At 33.0% G+C, this 21502-nt stretch overlaps 1 protein-coding gene across 1 annotated transcript in view; it reads left to right on the forward strand.

Moving 5' to 3' along the window:
• Window positions 1-575: 575 nt before the first annotated feature.
• Window positions 576-21502, forward strand: part of LOC123545010 (uncharacterized) — a 41783-nt gene continuing 20856 nt past the window's right edge. Inside the window, exon 1 of the mRNA XM_045331220.2 lies at window positions 576-694. Coding sequence (XP_045187155.2) covers window positions 623-694 — 72 coding nt within the window. The 5' untranslated portion in view covers window positions 576-622. The remainder of the gene's footprint in view (window positions 695-21502) is intronic.

Here is a 21502-nt window from a genome sequence, read left to right on the forward strand (position 1 = left end):
AACAGCTGCGACGTCATATAAGGAACGTTCTCCCTGACTATACACGTACGTCGTCAAAACAGCGGCCCGTTATCTCTATGCAGCGTTGACGTAACTTTCACGCCTTTCCTTTTGCTGTTCATACGAAATGAACGTCATAATTTTCAATGGGAAAGAATAGGGCGAATGTAAATATTTTGTAATGCCGGTCGACACTCGGCCAACGTAAAGATCAATAGATATTGGCGTGTGCCTAGACTTACACAGTCTGTTGAGATTAAACATAAATTCCCATTCTATTAAAAGAAAAAAATATGTCAACAGGCCCATTACAAAATTTTCTTTTCCTATTTCTGTGGCCTTCTTTTACTGTGGCTTATCTCAACAGACGTTAGAGTTGGAGATAAGAGATGTTGTAAATTTTTTAAGAAAGTGGTATCAGAGAGGATTGATTTTATGGCCAAGTGCTTTACTTTTAAAACTACTCTTAAGACTGATGCCAGTCTAGCGTGTGCCGTAAGCCGTACACACATTCACTCTATCGTAAGCCGTATCCCAATAATTGTTTACCTTTCAATACACGTGGTTTAACGCGCCCTCTAGTGCCGTAATCCAGTAAATTGTATACTGTTTATTGGAGAAAATGGCGACGGGAAAAGAAAGTAATAATGGGAATAGATTTATTGAAGATCCCGGCGTTATCAGACAAAACCCGGTAATTATCCTTATAACGTTTGTTTCCAATCTTGATTGGCTAGAGACCCGGATAAAAAAGACTATGACTATCGCCTGAAATAATACAAAATCGCCTTTTTAGTTTTCTAGTTAAGAGTGTAAAAATTCAAGAGGAAATACAGCGTGCCGTAGGGTAGCAGATATAAGGATTTCCGCTATCAACGATAGCTATTTAGAACTGACCATAAAAGGATTCTGTTTGACATATTTTTCTGCTTTGTTTTGTAATGTTGCAATGTGAATATCTCTGTACTAACTGATCTTATAAAGCTAGGGAAAAAAATATTGCAAAAAATTGTCCGACTGCAAAATCCGCATTAAAGGAGACCGTGTTTGATTATTTAGAAAATTAGGGTTTATTACTGTGACAATCATGCAGATGTAAATATGGTCTTATGTTTTATGTCCCAATGTATTTATCTTGATTGTTTGAAGTTGGAATGTTTTGACAGCTTTTTAAAAGTTATAAAATTTACAGCCAGTACTGCAATTATTATAAGATCTGGAACCAACCTTGCTATATCATACATTGTGTGTTTTTATATACAGTAACAGAGTGATATAACAATAACTGGAGGTATGTAACTCTTCGATGAGTTATTAAGTGAAACTTTCAAACATTCTGTGGTCTCAAAAGCTTTACATGATCCTTAAAGTAAAGGAATTTGTTTTCAATAATTTGAGAGTATAACCCTTAGATACCCTTTGCTTTGGATTTTTCAGCTTTATTTTGTTTACAACTTGGGGGGAGAATTCAGCTAGTCCAAATGACAATGCTAATCAATGTCCCATCTTACAACTTAAACGCAAGATAAAGAGAAATCCTCAGACCTGTAGTATGTACTAAACTTGTAACAATAGTTAATGGATTATCGATGATGCAATAGAAAATCTATATTGCAAGCATCTGTTGTGAAAAAATTCCATAGATCAATACTGTGAGTTAAAAAATAATAGTTAATTTTTAAATGTAGTGTGTATCAAAGAATTCAGAGTTTAAAATTAGACAAGCATACAAGCTAAATGCTAGTGGAATTTTAAAATACTAAGCTAGTGGTCATGGAATGTTTTTGAAATATTATTTAAGTTAGTCAGATATATATCAAGCAAATGTCCTCATGACTTTGTTATGGTGAAGAAGGTGTAATGAGCAGAATCTTTGAAAACAAATTGCATCCTTGATAACATACGTAAAAAACAGCAAAAGTTGATCTTCACTAGATGTAAAATTATTGAAAAGGTCAAATGCACACTTTCTACGAAAATGACGTCGAAATTTCACCTTCTAGCCTAGTCGGAAATAGTCGTGACATTGCGGTTTTCATGGCGATTAATTTAGTTTCGGGGCGTTCATTTTATTTAAAAAAAAATTTTCCATTTTGTATAATATACCAGTCGAAACCTATACGGTGATGTAATTTTTAAATATATACTCCCACTATTCGCTGAAGGAATGCTTACTTTATGCAAAAATCATGCCAAAATCTTCCTTTGAAATTATTGTTTTCGTGCAGAATGACTAAGAAGTGTGCATGATCTGGTCCATAGATTTTTTTAAAAAAAAGCTAGTATCATCTTATACATTTATTTTACTGTAAAATGAGCAAACAAAAATCAGGGGTCACCGACTTCGTTTTCGCAGTATTGTCATAAATTTTCCCCACCCCCATTTTCTTTTATTTTTCTGACTTTAAAAAAAATCATAAGAAAATCATTTGATAAATCAGTGAAATACACTTCTACCAGATAAATATTAGCCCACAGCAACATTGACTGCACGGGAGTTTGTTAAGTGATAAGTTTGAGGCTGACCCTTTCCGATTAATTAAGTTGTAGCAATAAATCTTAGCACGTGTTGTTCCAAAATCTGACCTCTACGGAAGTGACGTTTCTTGTATAAATTTGGAGCATGCATTTACTGGTCCATAGATTTTTTAACAAATTTACATTACAGTTTTACTTTAATGGCATTTCTCAGCAAAATAACGAAAAAAAGGTCCTTGACTACCGACTTTGTTTTCAAGCTACAAAGTCGCAAAAAATGAAAAAGTCTCAAATGGCGCCATGGGCGGTGTTTGACGTTGCGCATTTTCCCGCTTTTTTCTGACGTTACGCAAATTTATGTCTTATTACTAAAACAGCGTATGCTGTTTGCAAATAGATATTTAGCCATTCCGTTTTAAAAAAATCTAATACTTTCTGAAACATACTTTCATTCTTGTATTTCCAAATCATTATATTTCATAGTTGTCTTAATCACGTGAATATATGTGGTAATTTTCAAGTTACCTTCTTAGATTATACAATTGCGAGATAAAGTACAAATAAGCAAGTGCATATACATGTACATATGCAAATATTCAGTCAGAAATAATCTAAATTTTCATTGTATCCCACGGTAAAAAGAAGGCTGTATATTTTTTTTCGCATGAAAATTTAATGTTAGGACATATTTCAAGATGTGTTATTAAGTATAATTTAAGGTGCAACTGGCGGTATATGATTTCTTTTGCATAGAGAATGTAACAATATGAAATATTTCTTTTTATGTGCCCCCATCCAAGTTACGTTTGGGTGGGGCAATTAGTGTTCCCTTGCCCGCCCATCTGTCCGTCGAATTAGTGTAGTGCGTATCTCAGAAAGTAGATTCGTTTGAATTAATTTTAAAATTATGTGATCCCCGATTAAGCGATAAATACAAAAGTAGGATAAAACAACCACCCATGTCAGTCAAAGAAAATACAAAAAAAAAATTATTCGTTTCTCTGCACATGTTTTGACTTCAAAGGAATATTGCACAGCTATCGTAATGTTTAGTAGTATATTTCAAGATTTATGTATTTTTTTATTATTTTGTCTTTATTTGGCACCTTTAACCCTTAGCCAGCTAAATTTCTAAAATAGAATAGTCCATCATTCAATTTGGACAGTACCATTTATCATTCAAATGGGTGTTCAATAAAAATTTACTGACTGAATAGGGAACAGCGCAGACCATGATCAGCCTGCACAGATGTGCAGGCTGATCTTGGTCTGCACTGGTCGCAAAGGCAGAATGACTTGCCGCCAGCAGGCTAAAGATTGACCACCAAGATTATCCTGTCGAGAATGAAAAAAAACCTCTGGTGTATCGCCCTCCTGCATCACCTGACGCCATTTTGTTTCCAACAGCTTTATAGAACGTAATGACGCGACGTTGAGAAGCGTATAGATTGGCGTTCCACCAGATGTCGCTGAATTACACCTTCTTCACTATAATGAAGTTTTTGGTGTAAGTACACATTATTCGTCATGCAAGGAATGTTATTATTTATGTTTTTAATGATTTTGATGTACAAATAAGAATGATTACGAGTGACTTAATAGTGATAATGAGAATAGCTTGCAATAGTACAGCAACTCAAGTTTTAACTTAGTAGGCTTTCACTTCAGCTGGATAAAAATGGCAGCTAGCTGAAAATATTTTTGCTCGTACACAAAAACTAACTTGCATGATTAATCAGTTAGTAAATGTTGGCCAATGAAATATTAATAAAAATTTAACTGTGAATGTAACATAGTAGTTTTTCCTTTTAGTGAGGGAATGAAAAATGGCAGTACTAAGCTTATTTTAGCTGGTAGAAAATACTGCTAAATATGACCACTGAAAATAGTCTTATTATTTAATCTGAACTTGTTCATTCTCCAGCAAAAACTATTTTTTAGCTCACCTGAGCCAAAGGCTCAGGGTGAGCTATTGTGATCACTCACCGTCCGGCGTCCGGCTGTAAACTTTTACTTTAAACGACATCTCCTCATAAACCGCTAGGCCAATTTCATCCAAACTTCACAGGAATGTTCCTTGGTGAAGCTCTACAAAAACTGTTCAAAGAATTGAATTCCATGCAGAACTCTGGTTGCCATGGCAACCGAAAGGAAAAACTTCAAAAATCTTCTTCTCAAGAAGCCCTAGAGCTTAGATATTTGGTGTGAAGCAATGCCTAGTGGACCTCTACCAAGTTTTTACATAGGAAAATCTTAAAAAATCTTCTTCTCAAAAACCAGAAGCCCTAGAGCTTAGATGTTTGACATGTAGCATTGCCTAGTGGACCTCTACTGAAGTTGTTCAAATCATGACCCCGGGGTCAAAATTGACCCCGCCCCAGGGGTCACTTGATTTTACATAGATTTCTATAGGAAAATCTTCAAAATTTTTAGAAAAATAAACCAGAAAGCCTAGAGCTTATATTTTTGACATATAGCATTGCCTAGTGGACCTCTACAAAATTTGTTCAAATCATGACCCTCGGCTTCAAATTGACCCCGCCCCAGGGGTTACTTGATTGTACATAGGAAAATCTTCCAAAAAATGTCTAGAAATAAACTAGAAGGCCTACAGCTTAGATATTTGGTGTGTAGCATTGCCTAGTGGAACTCTACCAAGTTTGTTCAATTTATGACCCTGGGGTCAAGCTTAAATGACAATCTTCATAGCAACCATTTAACCAGGTGAGCGATATTGGGCCATCATGGCCCTCTTGTTTTTTAAGTTTTAGATGTGATAAACTGGTATGCATTTTGATACATAAGAGAAGTCATAAGTTATGAAATTAAAGGGAAAAATTGTCTCCAAACTTTTGTTTGATGATTGTCAACTTGATCCTCCCCTATTGAAGTTGATATGAAGGAAAGTTAAAATGAGTCATACATTTTGATGATGAATCACATTACATTTCCTGATTTTCATTATAGCATGCTCTCTTAGACTGTTAATATTCTTTTGCACAACAAATTCTCTGCTAACTCAATCTATTTAAAATTAATGTAGCTGTTACTTAACTTTGTCTTGTGCTTGTACTTAATGTATGGCACATACGGTTCTTAGACATTTTTAATATGTGTGAAAAGAATTAGTACCTTTGTCTTACCCTTGTAGGATCATAGAAGATGACTAATAGGGTCTGAGCACTTGGTTTTTGCTGTAAATCAATCTTCTAAGCATTCATTTTAATAATTATAGCACAAACATATGACCTAAATTAACTTTTTTATATGTCCATTTGTGTATACAGATGTGTTATGTGATGGTGCATGTGTCTGTAAGTCTGTTCATCCATCCATTATGAGATGTATCCAGAGCATAACTTAACTCTTTAGGCTATTGACTTTAAACTTGGCATTTAGTTAAGTGGAAATGAGCTGATGAAACTCAAATGTTATATCTGCTCTTTGTGTACAACCTGAAAAAAATTCTGAATATTTTTACAGTTCATGGGATTGACTTTAAATTCTGAATATAGGTGGGTGTGGCGATGAAACAATTTGGAGAGTGAAACATCCACATTACACTTCCTTAAACAAGAGCTGTTGTAGGACAGCGATGCTCGACTATTCAAGTTCAACAGCCTTGTCAATTGAACGAAAATAAAAGTTGAAAAAAGGGCATAATTTTGTAAAAATGCAAAATAGAGTTATTGAACTTTTGCAGTTCGTGTCAGCATCACAGTGGACAAATGTGTTAAGTTTCAATCCATTCCCATTAATGAGTATTTAGCTAGCATGAAAACTTAACCAAAAATTGCTGATTTGAAAAAGGGGAGTACTTTTGTAAAAATGTGCAGTTAAGAGTTATGGAACCTATGTATTGCATTTCAGATCATCACAGTGAACAAGTGTGTGAAGTTTCAATCCATTCCCTTTAGTGGGTACTGAGATACCAGCTTTAATTAAACATACAAAAACTTAACCAAGAACTGTTAAGTCAAAAAATAATTTTGTTAAAGAGCAAAATAGCTGTAAACGGAACCTGTCACACTTGTCCACGTTGATGAACTGAACATGAATTGTACAGGTTCCATAACTCTGTTTTGCATTTTTTTACAAAATTATGCCCCTTTTTTGGTTTTTGAAAGTCAACCATTGCTGTCCTCTGACAGCTCTTGTTTTGTCATGTCTGAGTGCATTTATTGTATTCCGTGTTAATTTTATTTCAGTTCGTTGAGTTTAATAAATCTAGAAATGAAGTAGTCACACTTGCAAACTGATGTTTATTGATAATTTATATGGGAATTTTGTCCATGAATGGTGCAGTTCATGTGTAAGAACCATTGCAGAAGATTCTGCCAAACCTTCAAAAATGGACAGTTTGCATGTGGCAAAAACAAAGTGATAATATCACAGGAAATAGTACATAATGTAAACCTATTATAACACATTTTATACTTTCATAATAAGATATAGGTAGATTATGACTGTGTGTGAAAAACAACAACTGTTATTTACACTGTAGGTAATTATTGACACTAAGTCTTTTATCATTGGTGTAATAAAGTGCTGAAGGCAGTTGCTTTACTGTTTATAAATAACCTAACTAAGAATTAGTATTGATAAAGTCATGTCAATTCTTGTTGCCATTTCATCAATGTATTTATTCAAAAGAAGTGAGGTTACACAATTTAGTGGGATGAAGTGCTTTTTAATTTATTAAACTGGACTCAGTATTGTTATAATTTCTGGTCTTTTGGGATCATGGAGTGCAAGTGTACTCTGATGGTAGGTGATGTGAGAGGTTTTGCACATTCAGTTATCCCAATATGCACAGACTGTAAAACAAAGTCTGATAGTATTTCAGGGGTTCCACTAGACCCGAAAACCCAAGAGTCCCAGGACCCTTGGGCCCAAATTTTGAAGGGTCCTTTCCCAAAATACAGGAGTCCTGTCCCAACACATCAATATAATTTACTATATTTTTTTTATTCAGTAATACGTAGATCTTTACCTAAGAAAACAATAAACCCAAGATCATGTTACAGCATAATAAAAATGTCAGTCTCAGATCATATAGTCTCATATTGTAAACTAATATTTATCAAAATTCATGTTATTTTAATTAGGTTTTTCTTCAATATTTCATTTCATTTTTAATAACAGAACAGTGCTATAACACTCTAGAAAAATGTATCCAAAATGTACTATCCGAATACTGTTACACTTTCAGAATGTCATCGGAAAGTAGTTTTTGCTCAGTCTATTTTGCAAACTAAGCTAAATCAGCGATAGTTCCTCAAATAATGATGCTACTTATCATAAAAAACTGCATTGAAAGTCAGGTTTTTTTTTAGGAATTTTGGAAATATGCATATGACATCGGGTGTAATTAGACCCGTGAACGGACATTCTAAACTTATTTTTGCTTTCGAAATTCATCAAAATTTGTGAAGTTTCTTGTTGAAATTACGATATGATCACTAAACAATGGTCTAATTTAAAGTTGGCATGAAAAAATCTTGCAGGGCACTTTTCACATGCTCGGTAATCAGCTGCTTACGATAATTTAATAATTGGCGCCTTTTTTGACAGTACACAGGATTCGCTTTACACGGACACCTTAATAAATAACCAGTTTTTGAGTGGGCGGATTTATGGTGTCGACAATATTGATAATTGTGACTTGTATTTTAAGCAGTACCCATTGTATAATTCTTTTCATGAAAATTACGGTAGTAATACCGCACAAGGTCGTAATTATGTTATAGATTGTTGTAGTAATCCTTACTCAATTTTGAATGATTGCCTTTGGCATGTAACTGATCAAAGTACAAATTTGTTAATAACAAATAATCATAGTGTACCGTTTTCAAATAATGATGTTCTATGCGATACTTTACAGGTGGAAAATATAGATGTATATGGAAGACATTTAGATGTCAACTCAAATAGTGATACATGTCGCACATTACCGTTTTTTTTTTCTAATGTATGCGATAGTAAATGCATAACAATGGAAAACAGTTTAGATTTAAATCAAAATGTAAGAAATAATTTGAATTCTAGTGATACGCCCGCGCCGCGATCGGAAAGGTCAAATTGTAGAACACCGGGTACAAATGAAAATTCACATAAAAGTTCAAAAAATGATGTAACCGTTGAACATACTTCTTTGAAAATCCTATCATTAAATGTATGTGGATTAAAATCGAAAGTGTATACACCAGAATTTATTGAGTTACTGCAAAGGTATAATATTATAGGTTTGCAAGAAACAAAACTAGATAATTTGGATTACATTGACGTTAAGAATTTTGATTTTTACCGCAAGTGTAGGAAAGATATAGTTAGAAATGGACGGAAGTCAGGCGGACTCGCGTTACTTGTTAATAAAGACGTATCAAAATTTGTAAAAGTGATAGAAAACAGATTGTAAACTTGTTTTATGGTTTAGTATTTCTAAACAGCTTTCACAGTCAGATAGCGATATTTTGTGCGGTGTTATCTATATTCCTCCCGAGTATTCAGAATACTCATCTGAGGACCCATTTATGGAGATTCAATCCGATTTTATTAACATTTCGCATAATTATAACGCATTGTGTCTTTTTGGGGATTTGAACTCGAGAACTAAAAGCTTGAACGACTACATTGTTGTAGATCAAGATTTTTTCGATTCGCAGAATTTAGATGATATATATGATGAGTATAATGTTGAAATGACAAATTTTGAATCCTCCTCAAGTGTATACAAAAAACGTATTAACATGGATAGCTCAGTAAATAATTATGGTTACAGATTAATAGATTTTCTACAGTTGAATAATTTGTATATTTTAAACGGAAGAACCAGGGGCGATATACCAGGAAAAGTAACATGCAAAAATGTTAGTACTGTAGATTATTTCTTATGTACATCGAATTTGTTCAAGAATGTATGTTCATTACAAGTGTTAGATTTTTGTCCAATGTATTCTGATGCACATAATCCGTTATGTGTCTCGTTTGATATTGAACACTGTCATGTTAAAAATGAAACAACACCGAATTTTCCAACTGTAAAACTCTGGGATAATGCAAAATTGAATAATTTTGTTCAAAACATTGATAGACTTGAAGTGCAAAAAATTCAAAATAAATTACAGGAGCTAGAACAACATAATTCATTTAACCAAGAAACAGCGGATGATGTTGTAACATCAATATCTGAACTGTTTTTAAAATGTTCGCAAGAGTCTTTTGGTTATCATAATTCACATAGTAACAAAAATGGCAATAAAACATCTGACTGGTTTGGGTTACAATGTAAAAAGTCCAGAAGGGACTTCCATAGAGCTAAGTATTTATATAAATTAAGGAAAACTGAAAATAATAGAAATAATCTAAAAATACAAAGTAAGAAATATAAGAAAACTATGAAATTTTATCATGACAAATCCCATAAAAGAGATATTGAAAAATTACGCAAACTTAAAAACTGTGATCCTAGGAAATATTGGAAAGTTATAAATGAGAAAAATCAAAATAGTAAACCCGAAGCAAATATTTCAGACTTGTATAATTATTTCAAAAATGTAAATTTTTCCCATAATATCGAGGAAGGCATTAATGATATTGTACCAAGTGAACAACTGAATAACAACATAAATATTCCAATTACACAAAATGAAATAGATTTTGCAATAAAATCATTAAAAAACAATAAAGCGAGTGGAGTGGATAAAATTGTAAACGAACATATTAAGTCTACATATCACATCATGAAAGGTATATATTTGAATCTTTTTAATCTTGTTTTTAATAGTGGAGTTATTCCAGAATCGTGGACTATTGGTGTTATAAATCCCATTTACAAAAACAAAGGTGATATTTTAAAGCCAGAAAATTACCGACCTATTACACTTCTTAGCTGCTTGGGCAAATTGTTTACGTGTGTAATTAATAACAGATTGACTAAATATATAGAAGAAAATAATGTTTTGCACAACTGCCAAGCAGGATTTAGAAAAAAATTTTCAACATCTGATAACATGTTAATACTTCACCATTTAATTCAGTACCAAAGTACTAACAGGGGAAAATTGTTCTGTGCCTTTATTGATCTTAAACAAGCGTTTGATACTGTATGGCGAAAAGGACTTTGGCAAAAACTTTTGAATCTTAATATTAACGGTAAATGTTTGAAATTAATCCAAAATATGTACCAAAACATAAAATCGTGTGTTAGAGCAAATTCTGAGTGTTCGCAATTTTTTACATGCAATGTCGGCGTTCGACAAGGAGAGAACTTGTCACCTCTTTTGTTTTCATTATATTTAAATGATCTCAATGATTTCTTTCTTCAAAATAACTTTGAAAGCGGTGTTACTATTGCAAGCTATCAAAACGGTGCACTACGTGACTTTTTAAAGATTTTTATATTACTCTATGCTGATGACACTGTTATATTATCAGAATCAGAAACAGGCCTGCAGAAAGCTTTAGACCTTTATGCCCAATATTGTGACCAGTGGAAACTGACAGTAAATACTTCAAAGTCTAAAATAATAATTTTCTCTAGAGGACGTCAGCCTAACTGTAATTTTCTTTTTAAAAATGAACGTATGGAAATAGTAAATGAATATAAATATCTAGGGATTTTGTTTAGCAGAAATGGCTCTTTTAATAAGTGTAAATCTCATATTGCATCTCAAGCAACACGAGCTATGTACAGTTTGATTAGAAATTCACATCGCCTTGATCTCCCAGTAGATCTTCAAATTGACTTATTTAATAAAACAATCAAGCCTATTTTGTTATATGGTGCTGAATTTGGGGAACAGGAAATAATGAAGTAATCGAACGAGTACAGTTGAAATTTCTAAAGTACGTTCTAAAACTTAAAAGATCGACACCGGGTTACATGGTATATGGCGAGACAGGTTGCATGCCTATAAATATCGATATAGAAGAAAAAATTATATCTTTCTGGTCAAGAATTGTCAACAATGAAAATGATGATTTTCCTACCAAACTCTCCTCCATTATCTATAAAAATATGTATGCTATTAGCAGAAATTGTAACCACGAATCTTTTAAAAAAAAATGTCCGTGGCTGTATGCTGTTCAATCTATCTTAATTAAGTGCGGTTTTAATAATATATGGGATCAACAAACATTCACAAATAGCAAATGGCTTAAAATGGCAGTTAAATATAAACTAAAGGATTTATTTATAAACGCATGGTACTCGTTAGTTGAAAATTCTAGCAATAGCACATTCTATAGATTATTCAAGACTTCATTGGTCAAGAAAAATATCTATCAAATACCCCAAAGTCTCTATTGTATTCTGTCATAAAATTTCGCACGAGAAACCATAGGTTACCTGTAGAAACAGGAAATTGGACAAGATTACCATTAAACCAAAGAACATGTAACAACTGTGAAAATAAGTTAGGAGACGAGTTTCATTATCTTTCGAGTGTAACCTGTTTTCAAATGAACGAAAAAAAATTTATCAAACCATATTTCTTCAGAAATCCGAATGTATTTAAATTGGAACAACTTATAAATACTGGAAAAAAAAAAGATTTTTTAAAATTGTGCAAATTTGTTAAAATTATATTGTCACAGCTAAGATAAATGAATTTTGTATTTTCATCTCCGTACATTTTATGACTCTCCGATGCCCGAATGGGGGCATCATTTATTTATTTATATATTTATTTATTATATTGTAATACTGACATATGAAATCTAGATATGAAAGGCGTTATTGTGAAAACATCATATTTTGTTAGAATTGAATTGTACTAATATTTTCTTATGAGCCTCCAATATATTGTTAAAATATCTTACCTCATTTATTCATGTATTCATGAAATGAGTGAAATAAAAGGTTTTGACTTGACTTGACTTGGCTTTATCAATTAATTTCAACACTTCATTGATTTCTTGTTACCTGTGTGCACTCACCGTGACGTAAATTGCTGATAAAAAATCAGCGAGGCATGTCTACAGGAGAAAGGGCGGGATTTAGCAGAGATCAAAGGCAGGAGAGCATGACCGCGAGTGTTTATTTTGAATACACGTGTCTATCGTGGAAATAGTTTTACTGAAGGAAATTAATGATAAGAGAAAGGATTATCAAAGGAAAATGCCCCCGGGTCCCGAAGGACGCACAGGCAAGTATTCTGCCGGGTCCTTTGAGCGTCTTTTGAAAATCTCCCGGGTCCGGACCCGGGGTCCCGGGTCAAATGGAACCCCTGGTATTTTACTTGTCTGCTATGTTTCCATTGCAGCAAAGTTTTTCTTAGATTTTATTATTGCATTAATTAATAATTTATGCATACAAATAACTAGTAATTATGTGCTTGGATAGTTTCTGACTTGCAAAGCCATTTGACAATTTGTATTCCTGGTCCACTACTGAATAAAGATATAGAAAAGGGCTGTACAGGGATTGTACTTGTATTTCATAAGTGCAGGAAGTAATACCTTTCACAAGATATTTTCAGCTTAATCTTTAGATTTAATGCTTGTATTAAAAAGCATCTTTCTGGTTTTAGTGGCTCCTGCACATTGTATGTTGAATGTTGATTTTCAATTTACTCTGCTCATGTCATGTCTTATCACTGTATTGATCTCGCTTACCCGGCTCTGGGAACAAATGGAATATATCTTACACAGTGGATATTTTTTATCATTTGAACTTTGTATAAAATACTATAAAGTATCTGTATATATTTTTTTGCTATATCCTTAATGTATTCTTGGACTCACACCTGGATTAACTTGAGTAGACAGGCAAGTTATTTAGATAGATGAATATTTTTGTGTGATTAATCACAGGTGTAATTATTGGAGTCAGGTAGCCAGTTGGTAAATGTGAAAGGAAAGAAAATTCAGCCAGTAAATGGTTAATGTGCTCTCTCTACAGGTAATTAACTTTTTAAATCGAAATTGATTAAAGCTCGTTTCTTGCTAGAAAGACATAGGAAAGGGCTGTTACATTTTTCTTTTGAAAAGATTTGTATGATACACATCAATAGGTTTCATTGTTTAAAGGTAGATGAATTAATGGACTTGTTTAAAACATTAGCAAGTGAACTGTTATGCTTATTTATGTTCAGAGAGTGCTTAATACAAAAAGTTGTGTTTAGATTTCCCTAAAGGTATTATATTTATTTTCTTATCATGGCTGCCCATCCAAGATAAAGTTATTTTAAGTAAGTATTATTATTATAAATTTGATAAAGATACTTTGCCAAAGAAATTATATGAATATAAAGTACTGCTGTGTTATATTTATCAAAGATTTGCAGTGGCAATGAAAATCATTAGAGATGCATGTTTATAAAATTATTATTATCTCCAATTGCCTAACTTAGTCAAATGCAAAACTAGAAATTATATTGAAAGTAAAAGAAATTGTATCCTTTTAAAGTATGTCCATATTGAAAGGGGATAGTTTCAAAATTTCATAGAAAATAATAAAACACATTTTTAATAGGGATCTTAAACTCTGAAATGGGTATTTTTGTTCCTTAAAGGTACATGTATAATAGACATAAAGTTTCTATTTGAATATTGGAACAATTTCTGCATATTTATATAGTTCATGTAAACAGAATTAACATACTGCGTATTTACAACACTTGATACCTGAAAATTCCAACTCACTATAATAAGACTTGTACAGTCTGTTGAGATTAAACATCTCCCACTTTAAGAAAAATTATGTCAATGGGCCCATTAGAAATCCTTTTTCCACTTTCCTAGACTCCCACCCTCACCCGTTACTATGGCTTATCTCAGCTGTAAAGTTATATGTTTCAAAAATAAAACAAAACTATCGAAAAAGCAGTCGCTTGTTATAGCATTAGTACAAAAGTTGAAATATATAAGTTGCTGTTAGAATAGAATTTTGTTCATTTGGTGCAATTTGTCCATTTTATTAAATTAAGTGTATTGTCCGTAAGTATTGACCTGGATCTTATAAATCTTTGCCAATATTTTCGGGCGTTTTCATTAGTTTACGCAATATTTGTATCCTGAAAATATCTATATAACTAGGATAATCTACTGTAGATACATAGTTAACTGATGACACAGTGGTGTAGTGCTAAGGTGTCTGTCTTCCACTAATGTAACCATGGGCTCAAAATCACTTAAGACCATTTTTTTTAAATTAATTGTAATGTAATGTTATCTTTAAATTATTACTTTTATGCTAACATTATTTGTTATTGTCAAACTACTTTTATGCTTACATTATTTTATGTAACATAAATTCTATATGTCATGATTTCTACAATGGTTGACTTGAATACAAATGTAGTTCTTTCAATAAATGGTCCATAAAAATCATGATAAGTTTGATAAGATAAGTGTGGCAATTTTTTTTTTTGCCTGTTAAGTTTGCAGATAAATTTTGAATGAAATATAAGGTCAGACATAGGACTTGAACCCAAAACCCTTAGATTGGCAGCTAAACATTTTGTACGCATATCTACCCACACAGTGACATTTTGTCAATAAAGAAAAATTACAACAGTTATATTGCTGTTTAGGTTCAAACATTGAAAATGGATGAACAGAAATATAATTATGGAATATTTACGAGTGCCAGGTCAATACTTACGAGCAATACCCAATACTGATCCCTATTTATGTTTCGTTGTGTTAAAACTTTGATCATAGAAAGTTCTTGTAACTGATTGAAGGTCGAATTTTAAGTGATATCAGCTGTATGTTTAGTTTCCAGTAAGTATTTACATCTTATGATAAACTATGATAAACTATGATGCTGTCTGAAATCTCTGAAACTTGAAATATATCATATGAATAAATCAAAAACAGCTGTGTTAGTAATCTAATAAACAATAATGATGTTGTCAGAATAACATGTAGGAGAACCTCTGGTAAGATTATTTTACAGTTATTACGCATTTAGGCTGTTGAAATATTAATTAGCTTTAAAGGTGGTCAATCACATTTGAGCAACATTTTATGACATCTTTATTCTTTATACGCCCGTCTGAAAGACAGGATGTATTATGGGAACACCCCTGGGAGGCGGACGGATGGGCAGGCGGCGTCCACAAACTTTGTCTGGAGCATTTTTTCTTCATGCATGGAGCGTTTTTGATGTAACTAGGCACAAATGTTCACCATCATAAGACGGAGTGTCATGTGAAAGAACCAGGTCCCTAGGTCTAAGGTCAAGGTCACACTTAGAGGTCAAAAGTCAGATACAAGAATGACAACTTTGTCCGCAGCATTTTTCTTCATGCATGGAGGGATTTTGATGTAACTTGGCGCAATTGTTCACAATCATGAGGAGTGTCAGATCAATAGTTTAGAATTACTTCCCATTATTGTTACTATAAATAGCTTATATTGTAACTTACTCACGCAAAAGCTGTGAGTAAATCAATTATTCTCTAATCTCAGTTTACCTTCAACAAGACAAAAAAGAAACAATAAAAGTAGGAATAAGGTATATAATTGGCAGCATATAAGTGTACAATTGTTAGCGAAGTAAATTCATATTTCAACAATCGATTTAATGTTCTTTGTAGGTTCCAAGTGATCTAGCATCCGGGTAAATTTGAACTGAAACGAGACTAAAAGTAACTTTAATCATGTTGTTAAGATAAATGTTTCAAGTTTGCCTAAAACACAGGCGTGAATAATTAATAATCTATTATTTATCTGGTGTTTAAGATTTTATTAGAAAAGACATCACCAGAACCAAACAGATACAACCAAAATTGTAGCTTTACAACTAACAATCGGAGTGATTTACTTAGAAAATTTAAACAAACACACATTATAAATATTCAAAACTTAACATAACCTGCGTAGAATAGTAAACATAAACCAAAAACAACATTTATTTTATAATGAAATTAACTAATATTCTAGACAAGTGATTTTCATGACAGTTTGTTTTGTTGAAGCAAGCTATAACTAAAATACAAGCACAACATACATCATGGGAGGGAGGGTGGGTACAGACTGTTTGCTGCCAATCATAAACCTCGAGTGGTGAGAACAATATCAGTTCACACTTATATACGCCGAAATATTTCACGAAATTCACATGACAAAGAGCGCCTAAATATACTAGCATAAACTTCAGACCAAACTAGTACTGGGATAAACTACCAAGAAAAGTAATTTCGAAACGCAAATAATTTTATTTTTTTTATTACTGGCCGTACGGAAAAAATCGAGACCACTTTTCTGTAATACAGCTGTTGAGTTTTGAAGTTCTAGAAACACACCACCCTACCACATATCTGCAATACATTTGGGAAAGAGACCAGATAGGGTAGTTTTTTTTTTTGAAGTTTATATATTTTTCACCCAAAATGGCAATAAGACACAGGTCTTAACCTGTACTAACCCATAATGGCAATCAAATCTTTACCACCCTACCACCCAACAATGGCAAAGTAGACAGTCCTGGCTGAATCTCTACCACCCTACCACCATACAATGGCAAAGTAGACAGTCCTGTCTGAATCTCTACCACCCTACCACCATACAATGGCAAAGTAGACAGTCCTGGCTGAATCTCTACCACCCTACCACCATACAATGGCAAAGTAGACAGTCCTGGCTGAACCTCTGCCACTCTACCACCATACAATGGCAAAGTAGACAGTCCTGGCTGAATCTCTACCACCCTACCACCATACAGTGGCAAAGTAGACAGTCCTAGCTGAACATCTGCCACCCTACCACCATACAATGGCAAAGTAGACTCCTGGCTGAACCTCTGCCACCCTACCACCATACAATGGCAAAGTAGACACCTGGCTGAACCTCTGCCACCCTACCACCATACAACGGCAAAGTAGACCCCTGGCTGAACCTCTGTCACCCTACAGTATTAATAAGACACCGATCTGAACCTGTTATACCACCACTTAAACACAATATCAAACACCTATCAGAATTTGATAAAATATGGCAGTAATTTGTATATGCAAACTTGAATACACTTTATAATACAGTAAGAATCTTTCAGACCTATGAAATATAGTTCTTACACTAACAACATTAATTACTGGGTTACATTGTTATCACACTAGATTTGCCTGAAATCTACTTTTTCTGGAGAAACATCTCTGCTATAGTGTATTGATTTTCTGCAGAGGTTTCTGACATGTTAAACAATAGCTCTGTTGGTTTTGTGACTAGATTGATATAAGTTAATTGAGCAGACTGTTTTATTTTGCTCTTTGGCAAACTTGTGACAAAAAATGGATGAATTTGTGTAAATTAGTTTGTTAACAGCAGTTTTTAAGGTGATGATTTATGTTTGAAGGAATGTCTGTGTGTAATTGACAGCCAGAAATCATTCCTTTGATTGGAAGCTATATTAGATACAATCTTTTAGTGATGCTTGGAATTCACAGACAACTGATTGCTATTTTAGAGTTTCAGCTGTAACTTTGTTGTTCAGATGTCAAGACAAAAATATATTTTATGTTATGTTAGATTAGTTTACAGATGCATCCGATAGCTTTAGAAAGGTAGTTATGTTGTAGCAAGATAACTTTATATCATAAATTGATAAAATGTTTTTCTTGTTAAAGAAAGATAAACTAGGAAGGGCTGATTCACTGAAAATGACTAGATAGCTGTTTATGTACTGCAAAATCATTTAATTTCATTGGCATGAAATTTCGTGGTTTTGGTCAGAACGGCAGTTTCGTGGGGATATGAAATTTGTGGATTTCAGCTTCTGAACATAAACTTGAACATAAACTGAATGGGAATTTTACTTGTTCATTGGGATTAATTTTCGTGGATTGACTTAACCACGAAATCCACGAAAATTAGTCCCCCACGAATATTAATGATTTCACTGTAACTATGATATCCTGTTGAATTACTAAGCCTTGTGATTCATAACATAATAATTATGTCGCAAGTACTATGCTAAGTAATTACTTTAGAAGTCTGGAGATATGTGACAATACAAAAAAATTACATTATATTACACACGTTAAGAAATTTGGTAACAGTTTTGTGCTGGAGGATTTCTTTTACGCCAAGTTGATGTCTGCAGAAGAAAAGCTGCAAACAGTGACTATAAGAAAAGAGAGAAACTCGTGCAGTCTGTTATTAAAGTTTGTCTTGTCTTTGTGTTTGAGTGTTTGTCTTTTCAGACAACTAATGTAAAACAGGAGTTGAATTGGTAAACTTGACACTTTATCTTTGTTACCTTTTGGTTTATAGTGACAGTTGTTGTATTGTAAAATTTCACAAATTAAGATCTTGTAGATAGTGCCACAGCTGTATGCAGAATGCATGTTAACATAAATAATGCAAGTGAAACCATTTGTAGAATATAAGCTTGCAAGCTGTTTGTGTCACAGTGGTTAATGCAATGTCATAAGCAGGCTGGGTAGAATCACTAGAATTAAGTTGCAAATACACATTAATTACCACTTATTGTACTCTTCGACTTCCATCTGGTATTGTTTTGGTAACCAAAATATTAATAAGTATCTGATACTGGTTTTAGAATCACTTTGTTAAGAAATATATATTCCATCATCATAAAAAATAAACACTGTTTCTGTATGCATGTAGAAATATAGTATCGGGAGTCTACAAGATTGTTCTTCAAGATAGTGTTTCTGTGTCTAAAGGTTGCTAATGGTATCAGTTACAGTCAAACTTTATCTCGAACTTTACCGGACCTGCAAAATTTGTTCCAGTTATCGGTTGTTCAAGCTAGGGAACTGTGTAGATTGTATAGAAATTTGGCCGGGACCTGACGATGAAGTCGAGCGAAGGGTGTTGTTCAAATTATCGCCATGTATCCGAGTTCAAGCAAATGAAATTTGACTGTAGTTTCGAATAATCACGTGACCATAGGAAGGACTATCTTTCTGTTAAGGCAGATAGAAACATGTGAATGCATAAGATCTAGCTACCTATACATGTACACCTTTTTAAGCACAAATTATACTTAATTTTTTTGTGTTATTAAAGAAACTAGAGAAAATGTTTTGCATATTTTTTCAGATTTTATATGAATGGCATTTAATCTGCATTTGTTATTGTTAAACATTTCAGCAAGTAAGAAACACTGAAGAATGCTAATGCAAATAATTGAATCCGAGAGAAATAAACAGTTCTCATTTTCTTGTTCATCTCCCACAGACATTTCATCCCATAGAAATTACAGCTCCTCAATGCAGCATAGTATAATTAGGCTATATGGAGGATTTTTATGTGACTGTGCCATAGGAATTTGTCTTGCTAGAAATCTATTCTCATCCATATTTAATGGGATAAATATTGTGATATTGGTCATAGAATATTGTATAGAGCAATAGAGATATTAGCAGATGGCATCAATGTATGTGAATACTGTAAGTGGTATGTAAAATACTGTAATAGGCATGTAACAAGTTCATTTTTTTCTTCATACAGAAAGTAAAGATACTGTGAAATTCTTTAAGATTCTGTGGATTTTGTCAAAATGGCTACTGATTACGGACTTAAATTTTGGAAATTTTGTTTGTACAGTACATTTTTTTGCAGATTGGTGGATAATTCATCAATACAATGGAAAATCATGCTTTTGTAGTAAGACTATGTAAGTTACTGGAGCTAAACTATTTAATGGAAAATAGATTCATTAGCATTGTTTACTTTCATTGTGTTCAAATTGTTTTTATCTTATTTGGCATTTGTGAATTATAACAGGTAATCATACAATGACAGAGAGCTGCAGTTATTAAGCTCTTTGTCCACAGTTTGTTTGTTTGTTTTAATAGACTGAAAAAATCAAATCAGCAAGATAAAAGTTGATTTCATGTCACACCTCATGAATGTTTAATGATATGGGATAAGAAACAGCTGTTCTCTTTAATGAAAGTTTAATGCATCTTTGCAATACAAATAGATAAAGGTGTTTCTCTATTTGGGCCTTTGATATTATCCATCACTTTTTTCAAGAGCATTTTATATGATTTATATGATGAGCTTGTTTCAATTGGATTTGTAGGCAGTAGAAATTGAAAGGACTCGGGACATAATTGCCCTGGAAATTAAATGATTTTTATATACTCTGTGCTGCAATCTTGGTTTATTTGAGCAAATTTCTACTCACATTTTTTCAGTTAAGAAAAAATGTAGGCACATGCCTCAAGCAACAAATGGAGTTGCAGATTATTGATGTGCAGATTTTTCATCATGTTTTGATATCACAGGCTTTTATGTAGTATTTAAATATTTTTATGAAAGCATGAGTAATTTATGCCATATTCACATCTTCATGTTTCGTGGACATACCCTATGCTAGGATGTTTATGGGTATGAAGGAGGTTAAATGGTGTTAGTTTAATACCCAGATATGCTGGTATCAGTTGTTGAGACTCCCTTATGAAAATGAAATATGGAAACAAGCTGGCATTAAGCTGCAAGGTAACTGTCAATGATCTGGCAACAGTCTGTCAAAAAAAAAAGGTAACTGGAAATAATCTGACTCCTATATGGGAACAAACTTCCAAGAAAAAAAGTTTAGCTGAAAATAATATGGACACTATTTCCATATTATTTCCAGTTTCTGGGAATAATCTGCAAACTATATGACAATAAACTGGCTCATTACAATCAGCATGTAAACACACTGACAATATTGTCAGCTTGTTTCCAGTGTCTGGAAGAAATCTGGCAGGAAAATGGCAAGAAACTGGAAATAAAAAACATAATTTCTATAATCGAATTGAATGAGTACTGAGATACCAGCTTGCATACAAAAACTTAAGCAAAAAATGCTATGTGGAAAAAGGGGCTTAATCTTGGAAAAAAGTATAGTTATGGGACCTGCTTAGTACATGTCAGGTCATGACATTGAACAAGTGTGTAATTAGTTTCAATCTATAATTTTGTAAGAAAAAAAAAAAAAAACAAAAAAAAACATAGGGGCATGTCCAGTAAATTCTATTCTTTGAATAATCGAGATAAAAATTACATAAGTGACAATATTGTATGGATTTTCTGTCTGTCTGACAGTACATTGCAT

The sequence above is a fragment of the Mercenaria mercenaria genome, chromosome 1 (genome assembly GCF_021730395.1).
Source record: "Mercenaria mercenaria strain notata chromosome 1, MADL_Memer_1, whole genome shotgun sequence".
NCBI lineage: Eukaryota > Metazoa > Mollusca > Bivalvia > Venerida > Veneridae > Mercenaria > Mercenaria mercenaria.